The sequence below is a fragment of the Sarcophilus harrisii genome, chromosome 1 (assembly GCF_902635505.1).
Source record: "Sarcophilus harrisii chromosome 1, mSarHar1.11, whole genome shotgun sequence".
In the NCBI taxonomy this organism is placed as follows: Eukaryota; Metazoa; Chordata; class Mammalia; order Dasyuromorphia; family Dasyuridae; genus Sarcophilus; species Sarcophilus harrisii.
In genome coordinates this window covers 586,251,590-586,279,211 of record NC_045426.1, presented here as the reverse complement: position 1 = coordinate 586,279,211, position 27,622 = coordinate 586,251,590, and the positions used below count along the sequence as shown (strand labels likewise).

At 29.5% G+C, this 27,622-nt stretch overlaps 1 protein-coding gene across 37 annotated transcripts in view; it reads right to left on the bottom strand.

Annotated features, from left to right (window-relative positions):
• RIMS2 (regulating synaptic membrane exocytosis 2) overlaps positions 1–27,622 on the bottom strand; it is a 775,594-nt gene that overhangs the window by 207,115 nt on the left and 540,857 nt on the right. For 12 of the 37 annotated variants that reach the window (XM_031947077.1, XM_031947080.1, XM_031947078.1 and 9 more), the window contains one exon: positions 22,530–22,562. The exons of 23 other annotated variants lie outside the window; for them this stretch is intronic. In XM_031947077.1, coding sequence (XP_031802937.1) covers positions 22,530–22,562 — 33 coding nt within the window. Of the gene's footprint in view, positions 1–4,546; positions 5,724–22,529; positions 22,563–27,622 lie in introns of those variants that run through there. 2 more of the 37 variants (XM_023496432.2, XM_031947095.1) reach the window with 2 other exon arrangements.

The following is a 27,622-nucleotide window of genomic DNA, read 5'->3' as shown; positions in this document are numbered from 1 at the left end:
TTTCACATATGGTAACATAAATGCATAATATAAGAATATTGTATTCAAGGATTTGTCTTAAATGATATCCTGGTAGAAAAAAAGAGAATAAACAAGATAGGAGAAAGAAGCTGTGTTACATAATGTGATGCTGTGTGCAGCAGAGAGAGTACTGGATTTGGGATAAGGAAGGCTGGAGTTCAAACAGTACTTCAGACTCTTACAAGGTGTATGAGCTTAAGCAAGTTATTTAACTTCTTTGGGCCTTAGCTTCTTCAACTTTAAGATTAGGGTTTGGATTTGATGACCTTTAAGGTCCTTTCCAATTTTGAATCTTTGATCCCATGGAAAAAACCCTGAACTATTATTAAATATAAATTTTCTTATTTAATATCAAATTGAAATTTATAGAGTGAAAATACACTCTTAAGATACAGTAACAAGTGAATATTTTGTATACAGTAATAGTTTCCTAAAAATGAGTTTAAGCCCTTTATATATATCAAGATTATTCCTTGGAAGTAAGCCCTGTTAGAAGTTCTATTTAATTATTTCAGGATGCTAGCAATTTTAGGGGCATTTAGAGAGTGCATTAGATTGAATGTATGGCCTAGAGTAAAGAAGACCTGAGTTCAAATCTGAATTCGTAAATTTATTACCTGTGTGACTCTGGGCAAGTCACTTAAACTATTTTGCCTCAATTCCTCATGTGTAAAATGAGATAGGGAAGGAAATGGCTAACCACAGTACATTTGCCAAGAAAAATCCAAATAATTTCACAAAGAATTGAACACAATAGAAATCAATAACAATTTTGCAATCTAGAAGATTGAATTAGGTTAAAATAGCTTCCCAAAATATATAACATACGTCAAGTAATCAGAATAGATAATTGGGAAATCTGATTTATTGCATTTTTTGCATTCTGGGAACTATGAAAGGGGAAGGAATAATTATGCACATTTTTAAAAAGCAAAAGCTGAAGTGCATTCAGGAAAAATATTTTTAAAAAATTATTTTTAGTCCAAACAATGTTTTTTATGTATAAAAACCTCCTAGAATAGAAACCTCCTTTAAATAAGGGGAATCAGCAATTACTTTGTATCTTATTGTTATAGGTATCTGGAGCACTGAAGAGCTATCACTTGTCCCTAAATCACAAAGTTTGCATTTGTCAGAGATGAGACCAGGAATCAATTATCCTGATTCCAAGGTTGCACCTTAGTTTACTATACAATAGTAGCTCTCAATTCAGGGGAGGAGATGTATACACCAAAATACAAATATGATTCCCGTCCTTTTAAATAACAATTTTGCCTCACTATAACTGGTTCTATAAATAAAAATGTATGAACAGAGAAACAAACGAATCTCTTATTCCATTAATATCATGACAAGTACACCATCTATATTTTCCTTACCACTCATTTTTTAAGATTTTAAAGGAAGAGATATAGAGTCCACAGTCACTATGAGATCAGATTTTCTATAAAAATATAAGCCTGACATTTGCTTCAAATAAGATGGCACCTATTCCTATTGCTCACAATTTTTACAGACTCTTACTTAGGATAGAACAACTTTAACTCTCACTGGAGGAAAATGCTATTAGTGCTTTGATCCTTATAATGATTGAACTAGATAAGTTGTTATTCAAAATTAAGATTCTATAATTCAAAGATGAAAACTTCTCAGCATTTGACAGCTATTTATTACGTGTTTAGCATATGCAAAGTCTCTGATATAGTCAGTAGGGAAATCAGTATAGGAATTTGCCAAACTCATTAGTATAAGCAAAGAAGTTTATTCATCATTTTGAAAATGATGAATATTTATCTTAAGACAATTTATTTAAAAAATGTTTTCATGGAATGAAGGTCTAAATGTGCATGGTCTAGGCCTATTTTTTTCTAAATAATAATCAAATATAATTTAAAGAATATTCAAATTTACTTCACTGATACCTTAGAGTTGATTTAAATTGTGCTGGAAATGCATATGCATATAGACATACATATATGTATATTAATCCTACCATATGTATTCCAAAAATTTTAGCATTTTATTTAATTGATGAAAAATATTTCTTCATATCTAGTTTTGCCATTAACTATTCCAATAGCATTAAGATCTATGAAATTTGTTTCTTAGATACAATTTTAGATTTTTAAATAATATAAGTTGAGAAAATGAACTCTAAAATATGACTATATTTTGGGGTTCAGGAAGTATTTAAATTGTGCCAAACACTTTCATAAAATAGTAAATACCTAACACAATCTCAGCTACAACAGGCTTACTTTCTTTACATAAGAGTTTTAGTATTTTGTTGATGTGTTTTGAACATTTTTTCTGAAATTATTCAAGAAAACCAAAGTATTTATTTTTTCCTCAACTAGCTATATATAATTGGGGTATTGAGATATTGGAATTTTATATATATGTGTAATTTGCAAGTTTACTCAGTTTTAAAAAATCAACAAAATACTTCAACAATTATGTAATATTTACTATAATATAGAAAATTTCACTTTTAACAAAATGATCTATATTTGGCTGCCAAAACATATAATTTAGAATAAAAATGCAAAGCTAGAAAATGGCAATATTTATATGTTACTTTTAATAATAAATTTAAGTAATAACTGCAAATTAATATCACCTATATAATTAGGAATGATCAGATTAGTTGTAATAAAGCAGCCATTGCCTAGTTAGCCCTACTTATGCACTCACTGCAGATATCATAAGTATATAGACCTAATGATTTCCGCAGTGTTCTTGAAAAAGTGAAAGAAACAGGTGTGTTGTTCAAAAGCACACACAAACACACACACACACACACAATGCTCTTGGGTTGCCAGAGCAGCTTCATACCACACACTTCCTGGCAGAAGAGACACAGGTTTGGCAGTGATGTGATTCATCAGGAAGACTTCATTGAATAGAACATGTTGATTGTCAAGGCAGGATAGATGATTCAGTAATCCTTCTCGTGATCATAATTGAAATGCCCCAATCTGGGAATCTTAAGGAGAAAATCCTTAAGCCCCAAATGCATGCTCACAGAAACTAAAAGAAAGACTGAAAAGGATCTAAGCTACATTCAAGAATAAGTATTTGTAGCTATAGACCTAAGAAAATCTATCATGTGGGCTGTCAATCACATTATATGATAGATACCTTAGTCAATTCAATCAGTTCTATTTTCTTAATGAGTTATAAATTAAAGGCCTAAGTAAACATTTAATTTGAATCAGTTGGCTGGCATTGATTAAACAAGAAACTGCACTTTCCTAAGCAATTTATCATGGTTATTAAGCTATTCAAAGCAAGAGAAGTCTTTATTCTATAGAAGTATTACATATTATGCAGATGTATTTCATCAAAATGATGATCTGAAATTAAAATAACAATCTCAAGTATGTTTAACTGCAAGACAGGAGGTGAGTAAACTAATGCTTTTTAAAAAAAATATTTCTCCAATGAAAATATATGTTAATTTAATCTTTAAAAGTTTTTTCCCCATTTTATTGGTAAAGAGAAAATGGCTTGCAGCAATATAGTTATTAATTGTGAAAACCTGAAAGAATGTTCTTTAAGAACTCTATTATTTTCTTCTTAATAAATTACCACAAATTTGGTGTCTAAAAGTATTCATGCAATAAGATCATGCTTAAACAAATAAATGTAAAAATGGTATGAACAAATTGGCAAACTAGATATTTATCTACATATAGGTACAAGATATCTGATTAAGTCAAATGCTGGAATCTAAAGGTCTTTATGTGACAACAAAAGTCACAAAGAACACATAAAATTATCTTAAAGAAATACTTTTATCATATACTTTAGGTAATCAAAATAAAAGAAAGAATTCTTTGATATTACTCTACCTCAATCCCAATTCTCTGATTCTTCATTTTAAAAAACGTCTTATTCGATAAAAATAAGCAAAGTACAAACAAAAATGTGAAGGAAAGAATAAATAAAATTATAATGAAGACAAGAAAATTTTATAGTAGGGCAATAACAATGAGTCGAAATCTGAACTGTTTGTCTAGCCACATTTAATAACTATAAACTCCTGAAAAACCTGACAAAGTTTATATTTATACTTCCAGACATGTTGGCATAACTTACATATACAGTATAATAACCTACTGATTTTCTTATTGTTTTTGCTTCTTTGTATTTATATAATCATCTCTCATATATGCTTTATTTATTCAAAAAAGTAGTACAGTACATTAAAAAAAAAACTCTCAAACATAAAATTTTGGTGATGATGGGTTGTAAAGGAATAAATCCTCTGTCATTTTGAAAAACTATGTATTTTATTATGTGTTTAAATAATTTTTAATTAAAGAAGAAATAAATGAGGAATAATAATAATGCTGCTATCATTTACTATAGTTTTGATTTGGCAAATAAAAGCATTTGGTTAGATTACATTCGTTAATGAAAGCATTAAAATCCTTATTTTACAATAAGGACTAAGTAATGATGAAGGAAATGACATGCAGACCAAAATCTTATGAATCTAGATATATGAAATTATACGTACTTTTGTTTTTGATCTTGAATGTTGGGCAGATTTAAATAGGACTTTACAAACTATAAATCAAAAATTAGATGCTTTATAATTTTTCTATAATACAAATGGATACATTATTTTTCACAATAACACCTATTTCCTTTCATAAAATAAAAAGTGAAAAATCAGATGCTACTGATTAAAATGTGTAACTTATGACCTTGTAAAATAAAAAGAATAATAAAAGTTGAGTACTGATTGTGCAATGGTGCCAGAAGTTCATTATTTAGAAAAGACTAATATAAAAGGATTCTTTCCAACAGGATAGCTATTTTTTCACTTTTACAAGGTTAGCTATAATAAATCATACTTTGCTTTTAAAATATAGTGAAGAATAAATAAAAACAATTTGTAACAAAGAAATATGCAATAAAATTCTGTATTATTTTAAAAAGATATAATTTAATATAACCACCAATTATATAAGCATGCATTTTCTAAATCAACTGAAGAATACTCTGGAACTGGCTGGGTATTTGTTTAGTAGAAGTAAATTTTCAAAATTGTTTAATATTGGTCAGAACAGAAATTAATTTGAAACTAAGATGCACTTTTTTTGTCTAATTACAGGAAATAAAATATGAAAATATCTTTTTAAAATTTTTGCTAACCTTTATGACTGGATAGCTACATTAGAAAACTATGTTGAATTCAATCTTTTAAATAGTTAGGAAAAGATAATAGCACTATTATTTCAACATGAGAAAAATATTTTATTATGAAAAATAAAGTGATAATAGAAATTGGAATTTGAGATAACTTTTAGTTATTTGATGAATATCAAGATGTGACAATAATGCAAAAAAAAGTTTTTCTTAGTTTTTTTATTACTTGATTTCTTTTAGTTTTAGTGACAAATTGCATTTATTCCTATGTTGCTCTATTATTTTTACTGAATTGAGCCAAACTGACATAATCTTTTAAAGTTTAATAAAAGCATTTTAAAGTTTGCAACATAAATTTGAAGTTATTTTATTTCTAAAATGATTACTTTTAGTAATATGAGATATAGCAATATAATATTAGAAGTAAGAAGGGTCTGAAGATTGGTATATCTGTCTAAATTAAGCTTTAGGTATTGATGTTTATATATAAATACTGTGTTCGTATATAAAATGGAAATTCTGAGAGTACTGATTGCTTTGTTTTTTGTCTTTCTATTTTCAGTCTTTTGCTTAATACGACAACAGAAATTTATTAAATGCTTAATAATTGATTGGCTCACCGTGCAATGCCATTTTAGGTTGAATAATTCAATCCAAATTGAGCTATGTTTATAAGAAACACAAGAGGCAGAAACAAGAGTGCAATCCATCAACAAAAGAATTTATAGAGTTACAAAGACTTAGACCTATGCCTCTTTCATAACCCTACATTTAAATAAAACATGACTCAATAATGTAATGTTTAAAATATTAAAGATGAAAATTAATGTTTGCTTTATATTTGTTCAAAAATTATTGATATGATTAAAATTTAAATGGTATGCTAATGTGGTCAATTTAATTTTTAGGAAATAGGTTTATTTGTGGATAAATGATTATAAATAGTATTTAGTGACTATCAATTGAAAACTCCAAGCAAAGAGTGTGGACCTGAATCTCAAAAACTATTTTTTTCTTTGCCTTCTGAGGCCAAATATTCAAGACTTATGAACTTTTGTTTTATGAATGCTTCTTTTTAACATTTAAAGCTATTTCTAAGCTTTCTTCAACACCTTTTCAGATTTATTATCTGTGGTTCTGTTCGAATAATCTTGCTGTTCTTCACATATAACACCCAATTCCTGTCTGTGCCTTGCAAAGTTGTTTATGCTTGTAAAGCTCTTCTCTATTCACCTTTATTTTTTTCAGAGTTCCTACTTTTCTTTTAAGCTTCAACTCAATGAGTTACATGAGATTTGAAGACTCCTAAATCAGTGTTTTCTCTGTTAACACTTAGAAATTACAGCTTCCCTTCCCCAAATATTTTGTACACATTTTGTATTTACTTATACATGTTTATGATGTTTTTCTCAGTAAAAAATAGTGCAAGTTTTTTAAGCACAGTGGCTATATTTTCTTAGCACAGAGTGAGTATTCAATAAATGCGTCATAAATCAGCTACTCTTCTTATTAAATGTCTTAACTGTATATTAAAACCGAAATATAGAATGCATGAATGAATATGAATTGCATGCATATGAATTTTGTGGTACAAACAAGGGGCAGATTAATTGAATTATTATGCTACAATGTGCCCATTCTTGTATGCTACATGAAAACCAATTTAGAACAACCTTAATGAATTCATAAAAATTTATCCAAGGAACCAAAAAGACATATGGACCTTTAAAGAAGTGTAACTCAACACATGTTTTTCATAGGTATGATTTGTGTATATAGTATGATGTGATTATTTTCCATCATCTTAAAAAAAGAATAAGGTACAATAGACTCAAATTTTAGAAGATATAGTTATTTTAGAAATAAGGAAAACTTAGTTGGAGTGAAAGTTGCTAAATCCTTCGAAGCATAGGGGACCTTCAAGGTTCTTTTCTTTCTCTCTTCTATACTATTTCACTTGATGATCTCATCAATTCCCAACATTTCAACAATTATCTCTACAAAGACAATTCTCAGATATATTTATCCAGCCTAATCTGACCTCTAGTTTGGCATATGAAATTGTATACTAGACATTTAAAACTAGATATATTATAGATATCTAAAACTTTACAAATCTAAAACAAATTAACTTTTCCCCAAACTACTGTTTCCTAATTTCCTTATTATTGTCCAATGTACTACCATGTTCCCAATCTCCAAGGTTTACAAGCTCAGTGTCATGTTCAATTATTCATTTTCTCTTATCCCTTCCTCCCATATCAATTAGTTTTCAAGACCTTTGCAACTTCTTCAGTATGTACCCCTTCTCTCCTTGGACACTCATAGTAAACAGAATCATTCCCTCACTAATACACACACACACACACACACACACACACACTCTACATTACTCAAGTTTCTCCCAACTCCAAATCATCTTTCAATCAACTATCCAAAAAAAATTCCTAAAATGCAAATCTAACCATATCAGCCCTCTATTCAATAAATAATTGTGGCTCCCTATTACTTCTGAGATCAAAAATAAAATCCTTTGTTTAAAGGACTTTTTCTTCCTAATCTGCTCCATTCCAACAAAAATCCAGCTGTACTAGACTGCTTGTTTTTCACACATGACTGAGCAAAAATTTCTCCTTTCTCATTTCTACCTCCTACCTTTCCCAGTTTCAGTTAAGCCTTATGTAAAGTCTTACTTTTGTAAGACATCTTTTCTTACCCCCTTAATCATAGGACCTCCCCATGTGGTTATCTCCATTATTTCATGTAAATCTTCTAGATACATGGTTTTTTCAATGTTGTCTCCCTGTTTATACTGAGATCAGTTACCATTTTTGTTTTTCTTTATATCCTTAGCATTTAGCAGTGGTTTGCACATAATAGTGACTTTGCTAATTGCCTTACTTTTTAATAGAAAGATCTGAATTTTTGGCATTGGATGCCTCAGACTTGCAGAGTTCCCTTTCTCTCCACTATGTGAACCTCTGCTGAAAGTTAAGAACCTGTAATATATGACCTTTCATGTAATTTTGATAATGAAAACATTCTTTTAAAAAAAAGACATGAGTTGAAGTCCTCTGGTTCCATAAGATAATGGGAATTGATCCAACTGTGGGATGTGGATTTCTGAAATGTGAATTTTTATATAAATATATATATATATATACACATATATATATATATATGATAGATTCCTGATTTGTTAAGGATTATGCCTAATGATGACTAATAAGAATTTGTGTTTCCTAGACATTTGCAAATCAAATCAAAATAGTTTTGGATTAAAGAGGAAGATGAAAGAAAACTGCTTACGTACGTGTGTATGTGTATAGAAATATATATATATATATTTAAGTAGATATAACATAAAATAGTAGTTCACAGAGAAGTTCACAGGAAACAGAACTGAAGAAAGGAGTTGGTAGTAAAATCCAAGATTTCAAATGTTTATGCATAAATGCACCAAGTTCAACTAGCAAACAAAAGGAACCAGAGACCTTAATGATAAAACAAACCTGACCTCACAGGTAATATGCTAAGATGAGATTCATTTATGGAATGTGATAGCTATATAATTTAAAAATAGGATAAGTAAAAAGTGGCTGAATAGCATAATATTAAGAAAATATAGTCATCTAAGAAAATTTAAGCTAACAAGATTTTACAAATGGTATGGAAAATATTTAGATGCAGGGCACAGGCTCAAAAATCTAGAGGTTAACAAAACTTAAGAGACCATCAAATTGACTTTATCTCACAACTAGTATCAAAGGTGGGACTTGAATATAGTAACATTTTCAAATTCAGTACTCTACTATGCCATCTACTTTAAATTAAAGAAGGTAGAAATGAGATTTTTGTTTGTTATTGAATTATAATATAGGCAACCTAGACAAAAAAGAGGACACAAATAAATTCAGAAAACCAATTACCAACCTGGTGTGGTGTGAAAATTTGTGATGATGCCATATTTCAACTTTCTAGCTTTCTTTTTGCTAAGGTTCTTTTTCTATTTTAAATCAGACCTTTGTTCCAGGGCCATACTTGGTCTTCTGCACTCTTGGAGAGCAGACTTAGTTCAAGATCTTATTTTCCCTATTATACAGCTAGAGTGCCACAGTTCTAGAGGAGGTGTCTGGCATTTGTCTACTCTTTCCTCTTTTCTTCCTCAACACAGACTTAAGATGAGGAGTTGGACTCTAAGTCTGTACCAAGTCTCTCCCTCTATCTCAATCCTTAGCTTCTGATTCTACCCCCAGGGGGCAGGGGTGGGTAATCTCAGGTCCATTTCTGTTTCCTTGTGTATTAAGATTTGTCTTTATTACTTAATGTAGTTCTGACTGGTCTTGTGAGATATCAATGATCTTATTAGCTTCAATTCTCTTGAAAGTTTTGAGGGCTTGCACTGCCTCTCCATCTACTTGCAGAGTCATCTTTTGGCAAATGGCTTTGTCTGCTATTGTAGCATCAACCAGTTAGTCCTGAAATACTTCCCTCTGCGATTATCTCCAATTTACTCTTGATATACTTTGCATATATATATACAGTTGTTTAAATGTTGTTTCTCCCCCACGTGGGAATATCTGAGATACTTGAGGATAAGAATATTTTTGCCTTTCTTTGTATCCCAATTACTTAAAATAGTGCCCTTCACATAGTAAATGTCTAATAAATGTTGACTTGATTTTACCTAAGGACTCACAACTAGAATTCCAGAAAGCCTTCAGTTATATTCTTCTGAATTATGGACTAGATAGAAGAACTTGACAGTATTAAATTTGCTCTTTCCAAATCCTTGCTTTATCTGGCATTTTTCAGCTTTTCTAGAGCATTTCTTAGGGAACCTAGGCTTAGTTGAAACCTAAAGCCTTCTCACCTTTCCAGGAATCTAGATCTCTATAAAGCAAATGAACTAATATCTTGTAGATTTGTTTAGAGATAATTTTATTTTTCAAATTAGAGATGGGGTGAAATAATGGATCTGATTCTCATAAGTAGGAAAGGAACTAATGGGAAATAAATACACCTGAGAATTTGTAACTCAGAAGAAAGCTTGCAATAATTTTATATGACAGAATCTGATATTATTTTAGTACTACAAATGTCAAGAGTTCAGAAGAAGGATAGGCAGGATTCCATGGATTAAACTCCACAAAGGAAATCAGTCTAGGAGGAATGGGAATGTATTAAGAATTAAAATCTAAAAATACAAAAAGTAACAATTATGATGAAGATAGAAAAGAGTTGTTGTCTGAAGTGATTGGTATAGATTCACTGAGAATTCACCAACTTGGATGTTCAAGTCATAAATTGAAGATGGAAATAAATATAGATAAAATATTACTCAAAAACATACAATATATTTTATGAAAGTGTACTGTAAGTACAGTTGGAGAATTGTCAAAATAGCAAAAGGCAAAAAATATATATCTTGTGTATTAAGGGAAAGAGGAAAAACAGAGACAGGCCTCAGATTTAATGAGATGAAGATCACATAGTAGAAAGTAGGCAGAGCTGCTAAATTTTTATTCTGTTGTTATTTCTCTGAGAAGATCAATGATTTTTGACCTGAAAAAGGTAGAACTAAGAGAAGTTAACCACAAGGTAATTAAATAGATAGGAAAAGTCCTTTCATTCTCTTAATCAAACCACTTCAACTCACTAGGTTCAACTAAACTACATTTTGCTAGTGAAAAATGCCTAGTTGACATAATTCCTGAGCAACACTGGAAATGTTAAGACCACAGGATAGAAAAGGGCAAATATTCCCATTTCAAAGGACAGAAGAAAATGGAGTTTGCAAACTTTAATATAAATTTGATATTGCTCCCTAATTAAATTCTAGAATGTATTATTAAACAGATAAACTAGAAACAGAAGCAATAATCACAAAAAAAATCCTAATGGCTTCATCAAGAACAGATTATGCAAAACTAACTTTAATGTCACTTTCTCAAAGTTTTACTAAACTGGTAGGTCACGTAAATGTTCCTACTATGATTTACCTTCATTTTAGGCAAGCAATTAATAAATTATCTCATACTACTTTTTGAAAAGAGGGAAAATGTGAATTAAAAAGTATCAAAATGAGATGCATTCAGGAAAAGATGAATTATTGAACTGAAAATATAATTACAAATAATCCATCAACTTGGAAGACTAACTCTTTTAGAGTGTTATGGGGAATCAATGCTTGGCTTGGAATTGTTTAAAATTTTGATTTTTTTATATAAAGACATAAATGACATTCTTATAACATTTGCAAATGAGACAAAGGTTAGAGGGATGGCAAACATATAAAATGATAGAACCAAGATTTATAAAAGACTGAAAAGTTAAAACTTTAGGTAGAATCTAATAAAAAAAGATAAAATTTAATAAAAAATAATTAAAGTTGCACATAAATTCAAAGAATTATTGATATTCTTTGGCGGTTGTAGAAGAAACTATTTCTGGCAGACTTGAATCAATGAATCAGGAGTATGAAATGGCATATACAACCTGCAGGAAAGTTATAGTTTCCAAAAGTAAATTAAGTGATAATCCCTTTGCACTCTGCCCTAGTTAGACCATATTTGGAACAATTTGTTCTGGGTACCACAGTTTAAAAAAGTCATTCATAAGAGGAAGAAAATCTTTTAAATGGGCAAACAGTGTGGTGATGAATCATTATAAAAAGCATTCAAATATTTGAAGGATTATATGACTTTATTGTGACTGGCTCAAGCTTTCAATGCTTTTCTTCTTCACTTCTGCCTCTTAGAGTATCTTCCACACTCAGCTCAAAATCGACTTTCTATAAAAATGTTTTTCTACTATGTTTATTACCTATCGCTTTATCCTTCTAAAATTAGCTTGTATCAGAGAAAAATGAATCATGAACCATGATTCTAAATGTGGGAGAAACCAGGCCTCAGAAAGGGGAGTGACTTGGCCAAGGTCACAAAGAATAAGTGGCACAGCTAAAACTTAAACTCAAGCTGAGCAACTCCACCACTACACTCTTTCCATTGCATCATACCACTTTGTTTATATTTTTAGTGTGCTTATTTGAGTAAATGTAGTTTCCTGTGATAGAGTAAGATCCATAGATGGGATACAAGATGAAAGGAGTATATCCCATGAATCTATAGAATAATTGAATAATGTTTATATGAAGTGGAAATTGAAATATTTTTCATATCAATAATCTTAATGTACTTATATAATTATATAATGTAATTATAATAATATAAATATTAACTAGATTGTACCAAACAAAAATACAGTTAACACTTTAGAAAGAAACCCATAATTATGATTATACAATTAAAGTAACTAATATTTTATAGGTAAACTGCCACAGTCATAATCATACATGACAATACAATCATGATGAGGTACACTTCCACATGCCAAAAATAATATGTGGCTACCAATATGTCTTAATATATTTAGTAAAAATAAATTAGACTCATATGACCAATTTTATTTGTATTTTAAAATATAGTATCACCTTTTGCTTGTTACAGTTTGACAATATGAAATACACTGTTGAGAACTATTAATTAAATTGTTTCCTCCTAGAGGCTATAGATGATTTACATATACATATATATATTTTTTTTTGCCTGAAGAATTCTAAAGTTTTCACAAATAGGACTTTACAAAGGATGATGAAAAGATAACAAAGATGTATGCCCAAAAATGTTGATACTGAAATAATGGTTGTTAGAAATGACAAACAAAACAAGAGCCAGATTAAAGCCAATGCTTAGGGATATGATCAAGCAATTAAAAATTTTAAAAGTATGCATATTACTTTTTTCCCTTTTTTTCTATCCCATGTTTTATTCAGAACCTTGGGAGACTTTGCTTACAAATTATTTGAATGATGATTATAACAAAAATGCAACTTTCTTATTTTTGAAATCCTTTAAGAGACATTTTGCCATAAGACCAAGCAGTCTAGGAAAATGAGGTATGAGAAATATTATTGCAGAAACTTGTAATACAGTTCATTTTTATCAGCTATGTCTCTACATCATTAACCACCACAAAAAATGAAAGATTGATATAGAAAAGCTCAAAAGATTAGTTTTTTTTTTTCCCAAACCAGCATTTCATAAGGGTTTCTCCTAAAGGATAGAAAAAGCAAGTGAATGATACAGAAATCAGTTTTTTGGCATGGCATTTCACTTAACATTTTTGTCAATGATGTGGACAAAAGTGGTAAAATATTGCCACTTATCTCTGAGAATGACATTAAGTTTAAACATTGAGTGATATTCATTATAAAATAAAACTAAGCATCAATAAAGAAATCTAGTAAAACCATAAAGAAAAAATAGGTATTCAGATCTTGAGCATACACAATATAGCTTTTTAGTGGGAGGGGGAAGAAACTAAAGATGTTATGTTATTTTTTTCATAAATATAGTATAAATGATCATGGAAAAATGACAATATATTGGAAACTAAATTGAATAAAATAAATTGAGATAAAATTTTAAAAAGTAAAATATATTTATAATAAAAATTATATGATATATATTTTGTACACAACTATTTTGAGCAAAGATATTATATTGTTCAATTAGATCATTAGGAAGGAAAATATTTATTATAGAAAGGGGATTTTATTTAGTTAATAAAAAGTTTTATTAATAAAATAACTTTATTTTATTAAAATTAAGCAAGAAAAATTTCCTCAAAGCATTATTATTTCATGTGCATTTTAAGCAGCAATGGTGCTTTTCTACATAGTTACTATTACTATTCCCTACATTCCTAAATTCTGGTCTTGTTGTTATTTGCCAAACTTACAAATTTGCCTGAATAAAAACGAATCCATGCCATTTAGACTATTAGACTAGTCTATTAGGCCCTTGCCATTCATAGGGAGATACATTATAAAGATCTGCAGAAATATCAATATGGAATGCTAGGACAATAAAGACAGAGGTATGGGATATTTAAATAGGTGTGTTCATCTTTATGAGGGGAAGTGTTTTTAGAATACTTGTGTGTTAGAATACCACTTCTGAAATAGGCAATATACTATGTAATTATAAGCAAGTCATTTAATCCTTCTGAATCTCAGATTCCTCATCTGTAGGATAGCATAATATTTTCAGGAACCACCTCACAATGTTATTATAAAGAAAAAACTTGCATACCTCCAAAGTGCAATATTTTACTTGTTAGTTCTTACTATTATTCTTTCCTTTTGTCCTTTTTAATTCATAGTGGAAGGATTTGTAATGGGAAGACTTTAGAAGGTACAGTCCAGTAGTAATAAATATAATAGGTACTTATTAAATGTTTTGTCATTGACAGATTGATTGTAAGAACTTGAAGCCAGATTGATCTACCCAGATTGGGGCTGAACTAAGAAAGACTTTTTTTGGTATTCTTCAAAATAAGTATTTGCATTTTAATCCAGATATCAGCATCATATAAGATGATGCCAGGATCCTAAAATATATATAATATGCCAAGTTTGTTTTTGTTGCCTTTTTAAATGCTTCTTAAATTTTTTCCATATCTTTCTTCTAAGATACTCTCCCAAATTCTCTATCTCACCAAAGCCAATCTCACCACTCCAATATTCACTTTCTCATCTTTGAAGCCAGTTCAATTAGCTGATTAAATTCATGGCAAAGTGAAATCAAGGCTGAATGCTCCTGGGAAAATGTTATCACAAAGAAATTGTTCATGACAGAATGTGTGTGTGTGTGTGTGTGTGTGTGTGTGTGTGTGTGTATGTGTGATATTTTATAACATCTATCTCTCTTCCTCCACTGACCACTAACTATTCCACTCCCGTTCTTATCCTTAAATTTACCTCCATATAACACCACACAAACCATTCTTTCTCTCTTCCTTTATTGCTAGACAGAATATGAAATATTTCTAAATCAGTTGTTTACAAATCAATATCATACTAGAATATTAGAAGTGAGAATGAGATACACTGCAAAGAAAGCAACTTCAATTTGACCTATTCATTTATATAATCTTCTGACACTTTAAAATGAGAAATGGATAAAGGAATAAATAACAGAGAATTGCCATCATTTACCAAGAAAATGTTATTAATGTAAAAGTAAGCATAATAAAGTCAAAAGAGCCTGGAAACTGCATCAGCCAACACATAATAGATTTCCTTCCAATCATAGAATTATGGCAGCCAAGACTACACAGATTTAGAATGAAAACTTGTTCATTCAATCACTTGAAGAATAGTTAACAAGATAACATCACAAAACCATGAAAGAGCAATTGAGGAAGAGGGGATTATAGGTAGTTTGATGAGAATTCAAATTACACCAAATTATCCTGAGAACTTTGAATAATAAAATTGGAAGAAAAAAAGAGGTAAATATTTCACTAACAACTATTGTCTTTATCAATAACATATGGATTCTAACACCATAGTTCTCAGTGTGCTAGCTAAAGCAACAGAAATGGCCCAAAAGAGAATAGAGATAAAAAGAGCAAGTATACTAGACCAAAAATACAGAAGACAAATAATCTAGAAGTAATACAAATTTGAGGGTACTAATGAATCATTCTAAAGATATCTTAAAGGAAAAAAGATGAAAAATTATTGGAGAATAACATAGATACTATTACATTAAGAAGACAATAAAGATAATAACTGACTATTGACTCATGTGACTATTTTGCTACATTAGTAAAATTATGATAAGAATAATCTATACACAAATTGAGACCTCCTTCATGAAGAATGTGAAAACACCAGGCAAGTGATTCACAAATTATTTTTTCCAGAAGGTCAGAAAGTTACAGTTATACAATGAGTGAGTAGTATTTCATTAAACTTGTTTTCTTTACTATCAAAAAATTATTTGATTTAGTAGAACAAAATGCTAATTTAAGAGTTTTTCTTCAAAAAGGTATCTGAATATGTATATGTCAAAATAATGCAGTATTCCTTAAAAAAATACATCTAACTTTCTACAAAGTCTCTGTGATTGTTAATTTCAACAGAGTTTACAAGGGAGAAATAGGTTCACCAGGCATTTGCTTCTATGAAGAAGAATACCTAATACAGGGTCCAAACAAAAGGCAATTTTTTCTATATGATGTGATTCACAACAGAGTGGTTATGAGGGCTGAAAGTGAAGAGTCAAGCTTACACTTTTATCGTAAGCTTGGGCGATTGAAAATATAGTGGTGTCTTTGGACAGTAATAAGGAAATTTCAAAGACAGGACTGTTTAAAGGGAAAAAAAGATGAGATCTATTTTGACCAGAGTTTGAGATTCCTAAGCAACATCGATTCAAGATATCCAAGAAGATTATGTGGGACTATAACTCAAGAAAGAGATATAAATCTGAGATTCATTTACAAGAGATGATATTTGAACTCAAGAGAACTTATGAGATCACCAAATAGGAATAGTTTGGAGGGGGGGGAAAGCTTCAGGGTGTTAGAGTCTTAGAGTAAGTGGATGTAACCTGAAGAAAAATCCAAGCCAAGAAAGAACAGTCAGATAGGTAGGAGAATAAAGAGAAAAGTGTCATGAAAACCTAAGAAGTATAGGATATCCAAGAGACAATATCAAAGACTGTAGACAGGTCAAAAGGGTGAAATATGAGAAAAAATACCCATAGATTTGGCATGTGATATTAATTGTACTGGTGATCACTAGTAGGATCTGAGATCATTGGTGACTTTAGAAAGAGCAGTAACTCAGAAGTCATGATTCAAAGTGTCAAAAATTGGATTGGAGAAAAGAATATAAAGGCACCCAACAAAGCTTTTTCAAGGAATTTAACTAAAAATTGCAGGAATAATATAATAGATATAGAAGAGGGTACTATCAAATAAAGGTAATTTTTTTGAGGATGGGTGAGACATGAGTACGTTTGTAGGCTTCAGGGGAGTCTTTAGATCATGATAGACTGAAAATTAATGAGTGGAGACTGTAGTAGTAGAAGTTTGCTGGAGGAAAAAGCATGGGTTCAAATGAAGGATTTATGTAGGGGGACTTATCTTGGAAAGGAGGAGAGCAGCTCCATGTGAAACAGGGGTCGAAAGAAGAAATAGTACCTATGTAAGATGATAAGAGTTTATTGATAGTATCCATAGTATTCTTCCCAAAACAAAGGCTCATATTTTTATTAATATTTATATAGTAGTGCTATATAAATGCAAATAACAGAATACTATTGTCACCAAAAAATTTAAATTGACATCAATGCAAAAGGCTGTGAAGACAAGCAAGTAGGTTGTCAATAAATAATTGCACAAGAGAAACAATAAACATGTATAACTAGAAAAGTGGTTATAGGGTAAAGCAAGTGATAAATGAAACAGTCCAAAGTCCACAAAGCCTACTACCATACGCTCAACTTCTAGAGACCTAATAGGTCAGAGAGAAGTTCAATGGACCTTCTATGGAGAATGTATGGAAGGACAAGAAATTACATGGAGTGAAAGGACATCCTGTGTCTTTTGCTGTCTGAATAAATGAAAGGAATATAAATAGGTAGCTAGATAGATAGATGTATTAAAGTATTCAAAAAGTATAGATCAATGGGATGATATGAACCTGTAGGACATTTTATAACAGTATATCAAAGGACTATCCTCAGTTCTGTCATATTTGAAAATTTTTATTAATTTATTAAATGAATACATTAAATTTGAAGATGTTAAGGAGCTGAGAATAGCTACATATATAATTTTATGGAATAAACTAGATATTAAAGATGAAAGGTAGCTCAAAGATCATTTAGTCCAACCTAAAATTTTCCTACCCATAACTGAAGAATTCCCATAACAGAGAACTGAGGCAACCTATTGCATTTACGGATAGTAGTAACTGTTTGAAAGTGGTATTTTCCCCATATTTATCAAGATGGATTTGGCTTCCTTGTAATTGCTATCCTGTGACCCTTCTTTTTCCTTCAATGACCAAACAAAAAAATTTAATCATCCTTTACTTCATTTAACTGGAAACAGTTATTATATCACCTCAAATTCTTCTCTATCTTAATTCCACCTCCTACAACTAACTCCTACCCTGCTTATCCCTACTTTTCCTCTCTATTTCATAATCCAAGATGTGGATGATTCATATATTATATATATATATATATATATATATATATATGTTATTCAAAAAAGACTCATGACTATCAATTCACTAGAAAAGAGATAACTGGTTTCTCAAAGGACACAACAGAAGATCCTAAGTTTTAGCAAGTCCTATTTATCTGGAAAGAATTCAAACAATAGTCCACTGATAAAACTGTCTGTTACCTGAGTTGCAATAGAATTGTGGAGAAATCTATCACCAGAAAGATGACTTTATTAACTCATTTTAGCAACTCATGAAGATCAAAAATTATGTGTATGAGTTACAATCTACATTATTGTAGTAAATAACCACAATAATGGAACAATAAGTTCTTTGAGTATTGAAGCAAAAATGTCTGATTTGATTGCCTCTAGATGATTACAAGGTTTTAAAAGATAAGATTATTCACCTTCATCAAAGCAACTATCTCACTACATACACCTGTGGATATTTGCAAACTATGATAATCTATTGCCTATGGTCTGAAAGTCATTCTCTTCCAATTCAATTAATCTATTAAATTAGACCAGTAATTCACCTGAACTATCCTTTAAAATTCCATTTTAATCTCTGCTTATTCTCTTTATTTACTTTCATGGAAACCATATTCTTCAAATGAAACCTCATTTCTTGGAAGAAAAAATTTCACAGAATCAAATACAAATTCTCCTTTTTTTCAATTTTGGACCTACTTTAATGATATATTTCTTTTATTTCTGAAATTAACATATCATTTTATTTTCTAAATTTAGTTTCTCCTTAATTCACCCTTAAAAAAACTTTTTCCATATTCTTACCCACTTGTTATTTTATTATCTATTAGTATTTTTTATATTTCTAATATCTAAAAACCTATCAACTAGATCCTTGTTACATTCTGAACCTGAATCTTTTTCCATAAATCCACAATATTAAATATGCTTTGCCTTCGAATTTCTTCTTATAGTTATTACCTCTTGTATTAAGGAAAGATTTCTAATAGTTTTCCATAATCTAATTAACCAAGCCAAAAATAATGTACCTCATATAGTATCATATATTTAGTAAGGAATGAAAAAGAACTTAAAATCAATTCCTACTGACCTCACACATATAATTCCCAATTTTAACAAATATTAAAATTTTAATTTTTAACTGCTAAAAATACTGCCTTTTGATAAACATTTATTGCAAAAATTATTTGACTATGAGTATTTTAGTTAAATATATGCAAAGTAAAGATAATTTGAATGAATATTAATATGATTTATTTTATGTACAAACTTAATGATTTATTTAAGTATGACTGGGTATTTGCTTGTATGAATTGCTAACAAAACTCGATAATATAAAAGGCATGCAACAAAAAATTATATTCACATTTATGAAATTAACAATCTTCCTTGTCCTATTCTTAATTATTATATTGAAATAATTTTGTAACAGAAATATAATAGTACCAAGACTAATTCCTCCATTATAATTTGTATCATATCAGGCTTTTACTATATGTTGCTATGTTACAAGGATATAATTTGATTAAGGGCTATAAATAAATGTGTGCAACATTTTGTTGTTTCATTTCAGTCATTCCCAACTCTTTGTGACATCTTTGGAGTTTTCTTGGCAAAGATACTGGAGTGGTTTGCTATTTCCTGCTCCAGCTGATTTTTATTGATGAGGAATCTGGGTTAAGTTATTTGTTCACAGTCACAGGGCTAGTAAGTATCTCAGGTTAGATTTGAACTCAGAAGATGAGTTTTTCTAATTTCAGAACTGGCAATCATACTATAATGGGATTCCATTGTATTTGGTATTACTAGTTTCTATTATGGCTCTCACTCCTCTTTTAAGTAGGAAAAAAACATCCATATTCTTTAAAAATGAAACTCTAGTCAAGCAATGATATTACCCAAATTTAGTGCATCACTTACTTCTTAAATAATATACACACAGGAATGAACAAGAAAAATAAGTGAATACCGCTTACTAAGAAATAGCTCTATCAAAGTAAAAATATTACTTAGCTATAGTAAATTCAATGTAAATTAAAAACCATAATGGGTTCTCCACAAAGAAATGTTATAATATAAAATAAATTTGACTTTTAAAATTATGTGAACAATACTTTACATTCAGGATTGTCCTTGAGGAATGTCTATAAAAGAGATGAAGAATGGTTGGCTTATTGCAATGGTTCTCAGTGGTCCCAGGATCTCTTATACTCTTAAAAATAAACAAGTTGCTTTTGTATATAGGTTATATTGATCAATATTTATTGCACTGAAAATTAAATACTTTGGTATAATTATGAAAATACTTTGATCTCACAAATCCCTATGAAAGGACTACTTATTGGTCCCTGGATCATACTTTGAGAACCATTGGTTTATAGCAGGGGTCCTCAAACTTTTTAAATAGGGGTCCAGTTCACTGTCCCTCAGACTGTTGGAGGGCCAGACTATAGTAAAAACAAAAACTTTGTTTTATGGGCCTTTAAATAAACTTCATAGCCCTGGGTGAGAGGGATAATCGTCCTCAGCTGCCACATCTGGTCCATGGAACTTAGTTTGAAGGCCCCTGGTAGGTTGTCTGAAGAGTGATATAGCATGAAGGATGTTAGAAAAAACATAGTATGCTAGATTGTTGTTTTCTCAAAGTAACCTGGATAAAAGTGTTAGTGAAAAGGAAGATGGTAGAATAGACAATTTCCTCCTACTGAGTAGTCTTTAAAGAATAACATTCTAGTTTCCCAACTTTAAAGGTCCATGTTCATTATATTTGGATCCTTAACCAGTCTCTTTATTTTCAGTTCTTCCATTCTTAAATATGAGTTTCACTATGTCCTATTCTATGCTCAAAAATCTTCAGTGTTCATATTTAAAGCTCTTGACAATCTGGCTCCAACCAAATGTTTCTACCTTACTCCCTATTATTCATCTTTATTTACTCTATGTCTAGCCGATTGAGATTATCATGCTATTTACCAAAATTAATATTATATATTGTACCTCCATTCTTTATTAGAAAGACCAAGGAAAAGTGAAGCACTTCACAGTTTTACTTAGAACCCTTCCTTTTCCTTTTGTTATGTCTTTCCTTCTTTTGTTTTTAATTTGTCATTGTAAAAATATATTTTTAAATATTCCTCCTTATTTTCTTACCCCCATTTATGTGTTCTTTCCTCCACTTGTTCTCCTTGTAGTTTCCCCAATTTTTGTCATTGTCATATAATTCTTTTAAAAAAAATTCCAGTTTTAGACTTCCTAATGTATCCCTCTGCCAACTCCTTTTTCTATTTTTAATATATCATTTTTATTATGTCACTCCTTTCTAAACACATTTTCAAAATGAAGAAATTCAAAATCATTTTCATATTCAGAGTTAATCATAATCTGGATTCACTCTATCTTCTATAGTTTACAATATGAACATTTTGTCAGAGATCTCCATGTCTTTATTGTCCCTAAATTCACCTGTTCATTTCTTCTTTTTCATATTTTTTTTCATCTGGAATATCTTCTTCCCTTATACAAAGCATCCTACCCTAAAATCCTAGTTCATGTGATAGTATTTTCTATCATTCCTTACCTGACTATATTCTAACTGACATGGTATACATTCCTTTCAAAATTTCAAATAGTACTCATTGTTTGCACTCAATTTGGTATTTAATAATTTAATATGCGTTTTTTTCTTTCACATATGCTTATTTTATCTCCTCAATGAGTTTTAGCTCTCTGTGAATAAGAGACTATGTTTTATTCTTTTTTTCCCTTGTCACAATAAAGGATATTTCTATATACAATGGGTATTCAATAAATACTACAGGAATTGAAACAAAGATTTTACATAGTAAAATGTTACAAGTTGAATGAGAAGAAAAAGGTTATTAATGATTACTTGTTAATTATTCTTTCCTATCCAAATCCTTCAGTTTGCATCTATTTTGCATATACCTATATGTCCACATGTAATATCTCCTCACTAAATCATAATTTCTTTAAGGACAAAAGCTATCTTACTTTTTTATTTTTTCTTATTCATTGCCTTCAATCATTTTAAAGATTGTTGACTGGTGTAACTGAATTTATTATTTTAAATAACAAATATAATTGATTTGAGGTTATGCAAATTTTAATAAACATTTAAAATTAAAATCTGAATAACTGTATTTGATTATACTGTAAACAAACAGAAAACCGTGAAATGAATTATGATAAAATCTTAAGGAAAAGAAAAGTGAACAAGTAAGAATAAAGCAGTAGAAGAGACAGACCTGAGTTTCTTCTCCTTGGTGAGTCCACTTCTTCTGTGATCACATCGTGTAATGGACAGACATAGACAAAGGAGATGGGCGTGAGTGGAGGTACTCAGAAGGTAAAAATTGACACTGAGGGAAAGGGCCAAAAATCGTTTTGCCAGAAAAGCCTGTGCATAGTTGTGAGGAAGAAATAATCAAGTAGACACAAAGAGGAATAGGAAAGAACTGATATAGATATGGTTAAACTATTGAGTGTTAGAAGAATTAGAAGATAAGAGTTAGTGTAGGAAATGGAGTATCCAAATTTTACAATTCTGAATAACCAATTCTGACATTGAGGCTGAGGAGAGACACCATTAGTACAAAAGACTGTTACAAGCAATTACTAGTCTGTTCAAGATGTTGCTATTTCAAATGGAATGTACTCTGGTTATGAGTCATTTATTTATTTATTGATGACTGCTGAAAGTAAAGAAGTCATATTACAACTGCCAACATCACTCACACTCTAATCAAAGCCTTATCATTTTTCTTCATCATTTTTAGTTTCACTGAATTTGTATACAAATTAAAATTCAGAACAATAGATCAATCAATTCAATACAGCCAATTCTTATAGAGCAATAAATATATCCCAACTCAAATATATTGAATTTAAATCACATTTAAATTTTAGCTAACCTTCAAATTAAAGAACAGGTCTTTAATTACTTTTAATTTTTTCACAAAAAAATTTTTTATCACAAACTGTGCAATAAAACAAGCATGATGATAAGGTATACTTTCAGAAGAATCTCTCTTTTTTGACAGCTAAAAATGTATTAAGAGATTTAACTAAAACAGACTGAAAGCCTTAAAAATCCTACCAAACTGTGCATCTACAGCAACTTCTCTTTCACCAGAACTAAAAAATTGTCACTAGAATATTTGGCACAAAAGAAAAGAAATCAGAACTAAAATCCTCACTCAATAATTCTTATATCAGTGGAGCTGGTAGATACATCATCATTTCATCAAACAATATACAATTCAGTCCTGCACTAAACAATTTTCATAAGTATTATGGAAAATGCATCTTTAGAATTCAATATACTCAAATCACAGCAACTAAGAGCACGGAATAATTCCCATTACCAAGCTATGCCTATTCATTCAATAGTGAGAAATGTAAAAAAAAAAAAAAACTATTAGAAGATGACAATGTATTAAAATATAAAAACTATTTATAAAAATAAAAACTATTGTTAATTGTAGAAAATCAAATACAAATTAATTGTAGAAAATCAAATATATACTGATAACTAAAAGGTTCATTATACCATTTTGCAAACTTTTATTTAAATCCAGTAACAAAAGTCAGCCTCTACCCTTTTACTCTTCACCTATAGCCACAGAGACTAACAGAGTGCAAGCCCAAGAAGAGTGCATATCCTCCTAGAATTATGTACAGAAGTTGTACATTAAAAGCCAGAGTACATTACCTTTTCTTACCCATCCCCCAAAAGGATAAAAAAATCACAATGTTAATATATCTGTGATAAATTTGAATTCATAAAGTATTTTACTTTAAATGCATAATGTAAAAAACATTTCTACATTATGCTGACAAAATGGAAAAAGTTTTTCACAAGTCATAAAATGAATTGTTTCTATTTGACAATATATACCTTTAAATAAGTTGTAACTCAAAGAAATCACTATATTTGAGAAATCTATAAAATGTTTAGATAAATAGTATAGTTGCTCTACTAAAGTTTTAGTATTATTTGTGTAATTTTATGTTACAATGGACACAAAATGATTTTCATCTATGGATAAAAACAGACTAAAAAGGATTCATATGTCTTCATACCTCATTGCTTAGGTGATTATAGTTAAATAGTCAAGGTACATAGAAATTAAATAACTTACCCAAGGTCATAATTAGTCAGTGGCAGAGCCAGAAATAGAGTTCAGGTCTCCTGATTACCCAGTCATTGCTCTCTGCACTAAATTCTACTTGACCCCGTAAAAATATTTGAAATACAAAAGTCAAAACAAAGAGAAAAAAATTGTCGCTAATACGTTATTATAGTTTTATGGTTTCACCGATTTAATTTTAAAAAGTTCAAAAGAGATACATTCAAATAACAAACATTTAGATTACTAACATCATATGTTTATCCCTATTAAAAAATGTGGACATATTATTTTAGTATGTGAACATATTCCATAGGTATACTATTCTTTGATGCTTCTTTAAGTTTGACAAGGCAAAATCTATATAATCCATAGAAAACAATGAAAAACTTTTGACAAAGATAATAGTGCCAAACTACAAGTTACACTAAGCAGTAGGTTCCAATTCAACATGTTTTTTATGTTACTACTTTTATTAGTACACACTATAAATATATTTAGCAAAACCCCAGAAGTTTTTAAATAATTAGAGTGATGAAAATCAAAATGCTCAGCAAGAACTTACTTCATATCAAATAGTGTCAATAAAATTTTTCTATAGATTTCTTCTATTTTTAAAAAAATTAAAGAGTATACAGTTTTATTTCCATCTGAAATGAATAAAAACAACAGAACAAAATACTTCTTGAATTATCATGAGGTTCTCAAGTCCATAAGTATTTTCTTATCAGGATTCATGTATTTAGAAAACTAGTAATAAGGTGTAAATACTTATATGCAAAAAATATTGTAATTGTTTTACAGAGCCCAGTAAACCGAAAATAACCTTTACCTACACTTTTGACCTCATATTCAAAATTCCATCCCTTTGACAGTTGGCTGTTCATAACCAAATAATTTACATTTCAATGTTGTGAGAAGGAAGATGAGAACAGAAACTGAAGGAAGTTACTAACGTTTCTTTCAAATATTCCTTGCCATTAGCATGCTAATGAAAGAACAGAGAAGTTACACTATCAAGAGAAATGATCCCCAAACTATTGCCATTGTGATTATACCATTCTTTTTCACCTAAGTCCTAATAAAGAACATATAAATACCACTTACAATTTCTGTTAATTTATTAATTTAAATGAAGTTAATAAAAATTGATTATTTCTTAAATCACAAATGAATAGAAACATTTTTCAAATTAAAATAATGAACAAATATTGAGCAAATATTAAAAACTTCTTATTAAAAGCTACATCAAGTAAAGTTATTTTTAAATAAAATATGTCAACATAAAATACTGTTCAGATACATTGGTATTTTAAACCTAATAAACACATGATTTTTCTCTACCACGCATTTAATAATTTAGATACACTATTCCTTCCTTAATACATCAAGTTCATCATGGAAGGAAAATTTTTTTAAAGAATTTAAACCACTAATGGAGACTGAGCCCTCATTTTAAACAAATTTGACATTAAGGGGAAAAAATAATCTGAACATTTGTACTTATAACAACAAAAATTCAACCTTATAGAGATAACTGAAAATGGAAGTGTTGACTAAGTAAATGAAACGTACTAAAATAATATGGATGTGAGCCAAAATTGAATATTCTTGCATGTGCTCAGATATTGTGTATTTCCTTAATAAAAAATTGACATATTTTTAACTATTTTAGAAAATACCAAAGAAATTATTTAATCTTGCTTAATATGTACAATGGGAAAGGAAGATAATATTCAGGACAAGAACATTATTAATTTATACATAATACTGTGTCCAAACCAAAAAAAAAAATTCCCTCCCCTCATGATGACAAGTTATATTATTATTCATATTTCAATTAACATGTATATAAACATGCATGTATATGTATGACACAGAGACAGTACCTAGATTTCTTTTTTTTAAATCAGTTGCCTCTGATTCACATATTCATACATTTATAAATTTTTTGAAGCAATGAGATGTCTTTTTGAAGCAATGTATCACATGTCCTCAGTTGTCATCATTTTTAGCAAGTACCCACTCACATTAGATTGTCTGACTAAACGTGAATGATTTAACATATGTCTCAACATCTTAATTATTTTCTTATATAATGAAATATGGATAATGTATTTAATGTTAGTTTTTAAGAATAACAAAAATGGCCTATTCTAAAACACTAAGACATGAATATTTTGTTTATGAAAGTACATTTCAAAAGAATTGTAAAATATGGGGCAGCTAGGTGGCACAGTGGATAGAGCACTAACCCTGGGTCCAGTGGCCAGATACAGATCAGGATGATTACAGAAACAAAAAAATATATAGTATATCATCCTAGGGAAAGAGAAATTTTGGCTTGACATAGAATGACAATTTTTACATGAATTAAAAATTCAGTAGGGTGATTTTCCTTGTGTAAAACATATACTTATTTGTTTCTATTATTTTCTATTTATATTATGAATAAGGTTACTTTGTTCTACAATAAAAATAAGAATGGAACTTTAAAAAATATAGCAATAAAATTTTAACACTTTAAAAATACCATCTTTTTTAAATTTGAATAAACTGAAATAAAAATCTATACCAAAATTTTATATTAAATTTTAAAATAGTGTAATAAATTTACTATTAACACCTTCCTTAAAAAGTATCTAATTTTAAAATGTCTAATAATTTATATCACTAAAGTGATAAGACATTTATAAAGCCAATCCAATGAAATAATTCATAATTATTTTCTCAGTTACTTTCTCTATAGGATTAAGAATTAGTCCCAGGGATAAAAACCATTAGTTTAAAAATGAAGAGCCCCATTCTTTTTTTATTTATCTTTAGAAACAGTAGTACGAGCTCAACCTTTAATATGCAATTACTATGTAAGTACTAGAAAAGTGAGGTCATTGAAACTAGAAAAATGCTAAAAATTACACAATATATTAGTGATGATGTTAAGCTACACATATAATTTCTTTTCAGATTACAAAGTATTTTCCTCACAACAACCCTGTGAAGGAAGGAGTCCATTATAACACCCATATTTACAAATGAAAAAAAAAAAAAAAAAACAGGTTCTAATAGGTTGACCTTTTCATGAATACAAAGCTACTGTCTGAGGCACAATTTGAATCTAAAGCTTGAGATGTCAAATTCAATGTTCTTTTACCTTCCACATGCTGTTTCAATGCAAACTTATTAAAATTTACATTTTTAAATATTAT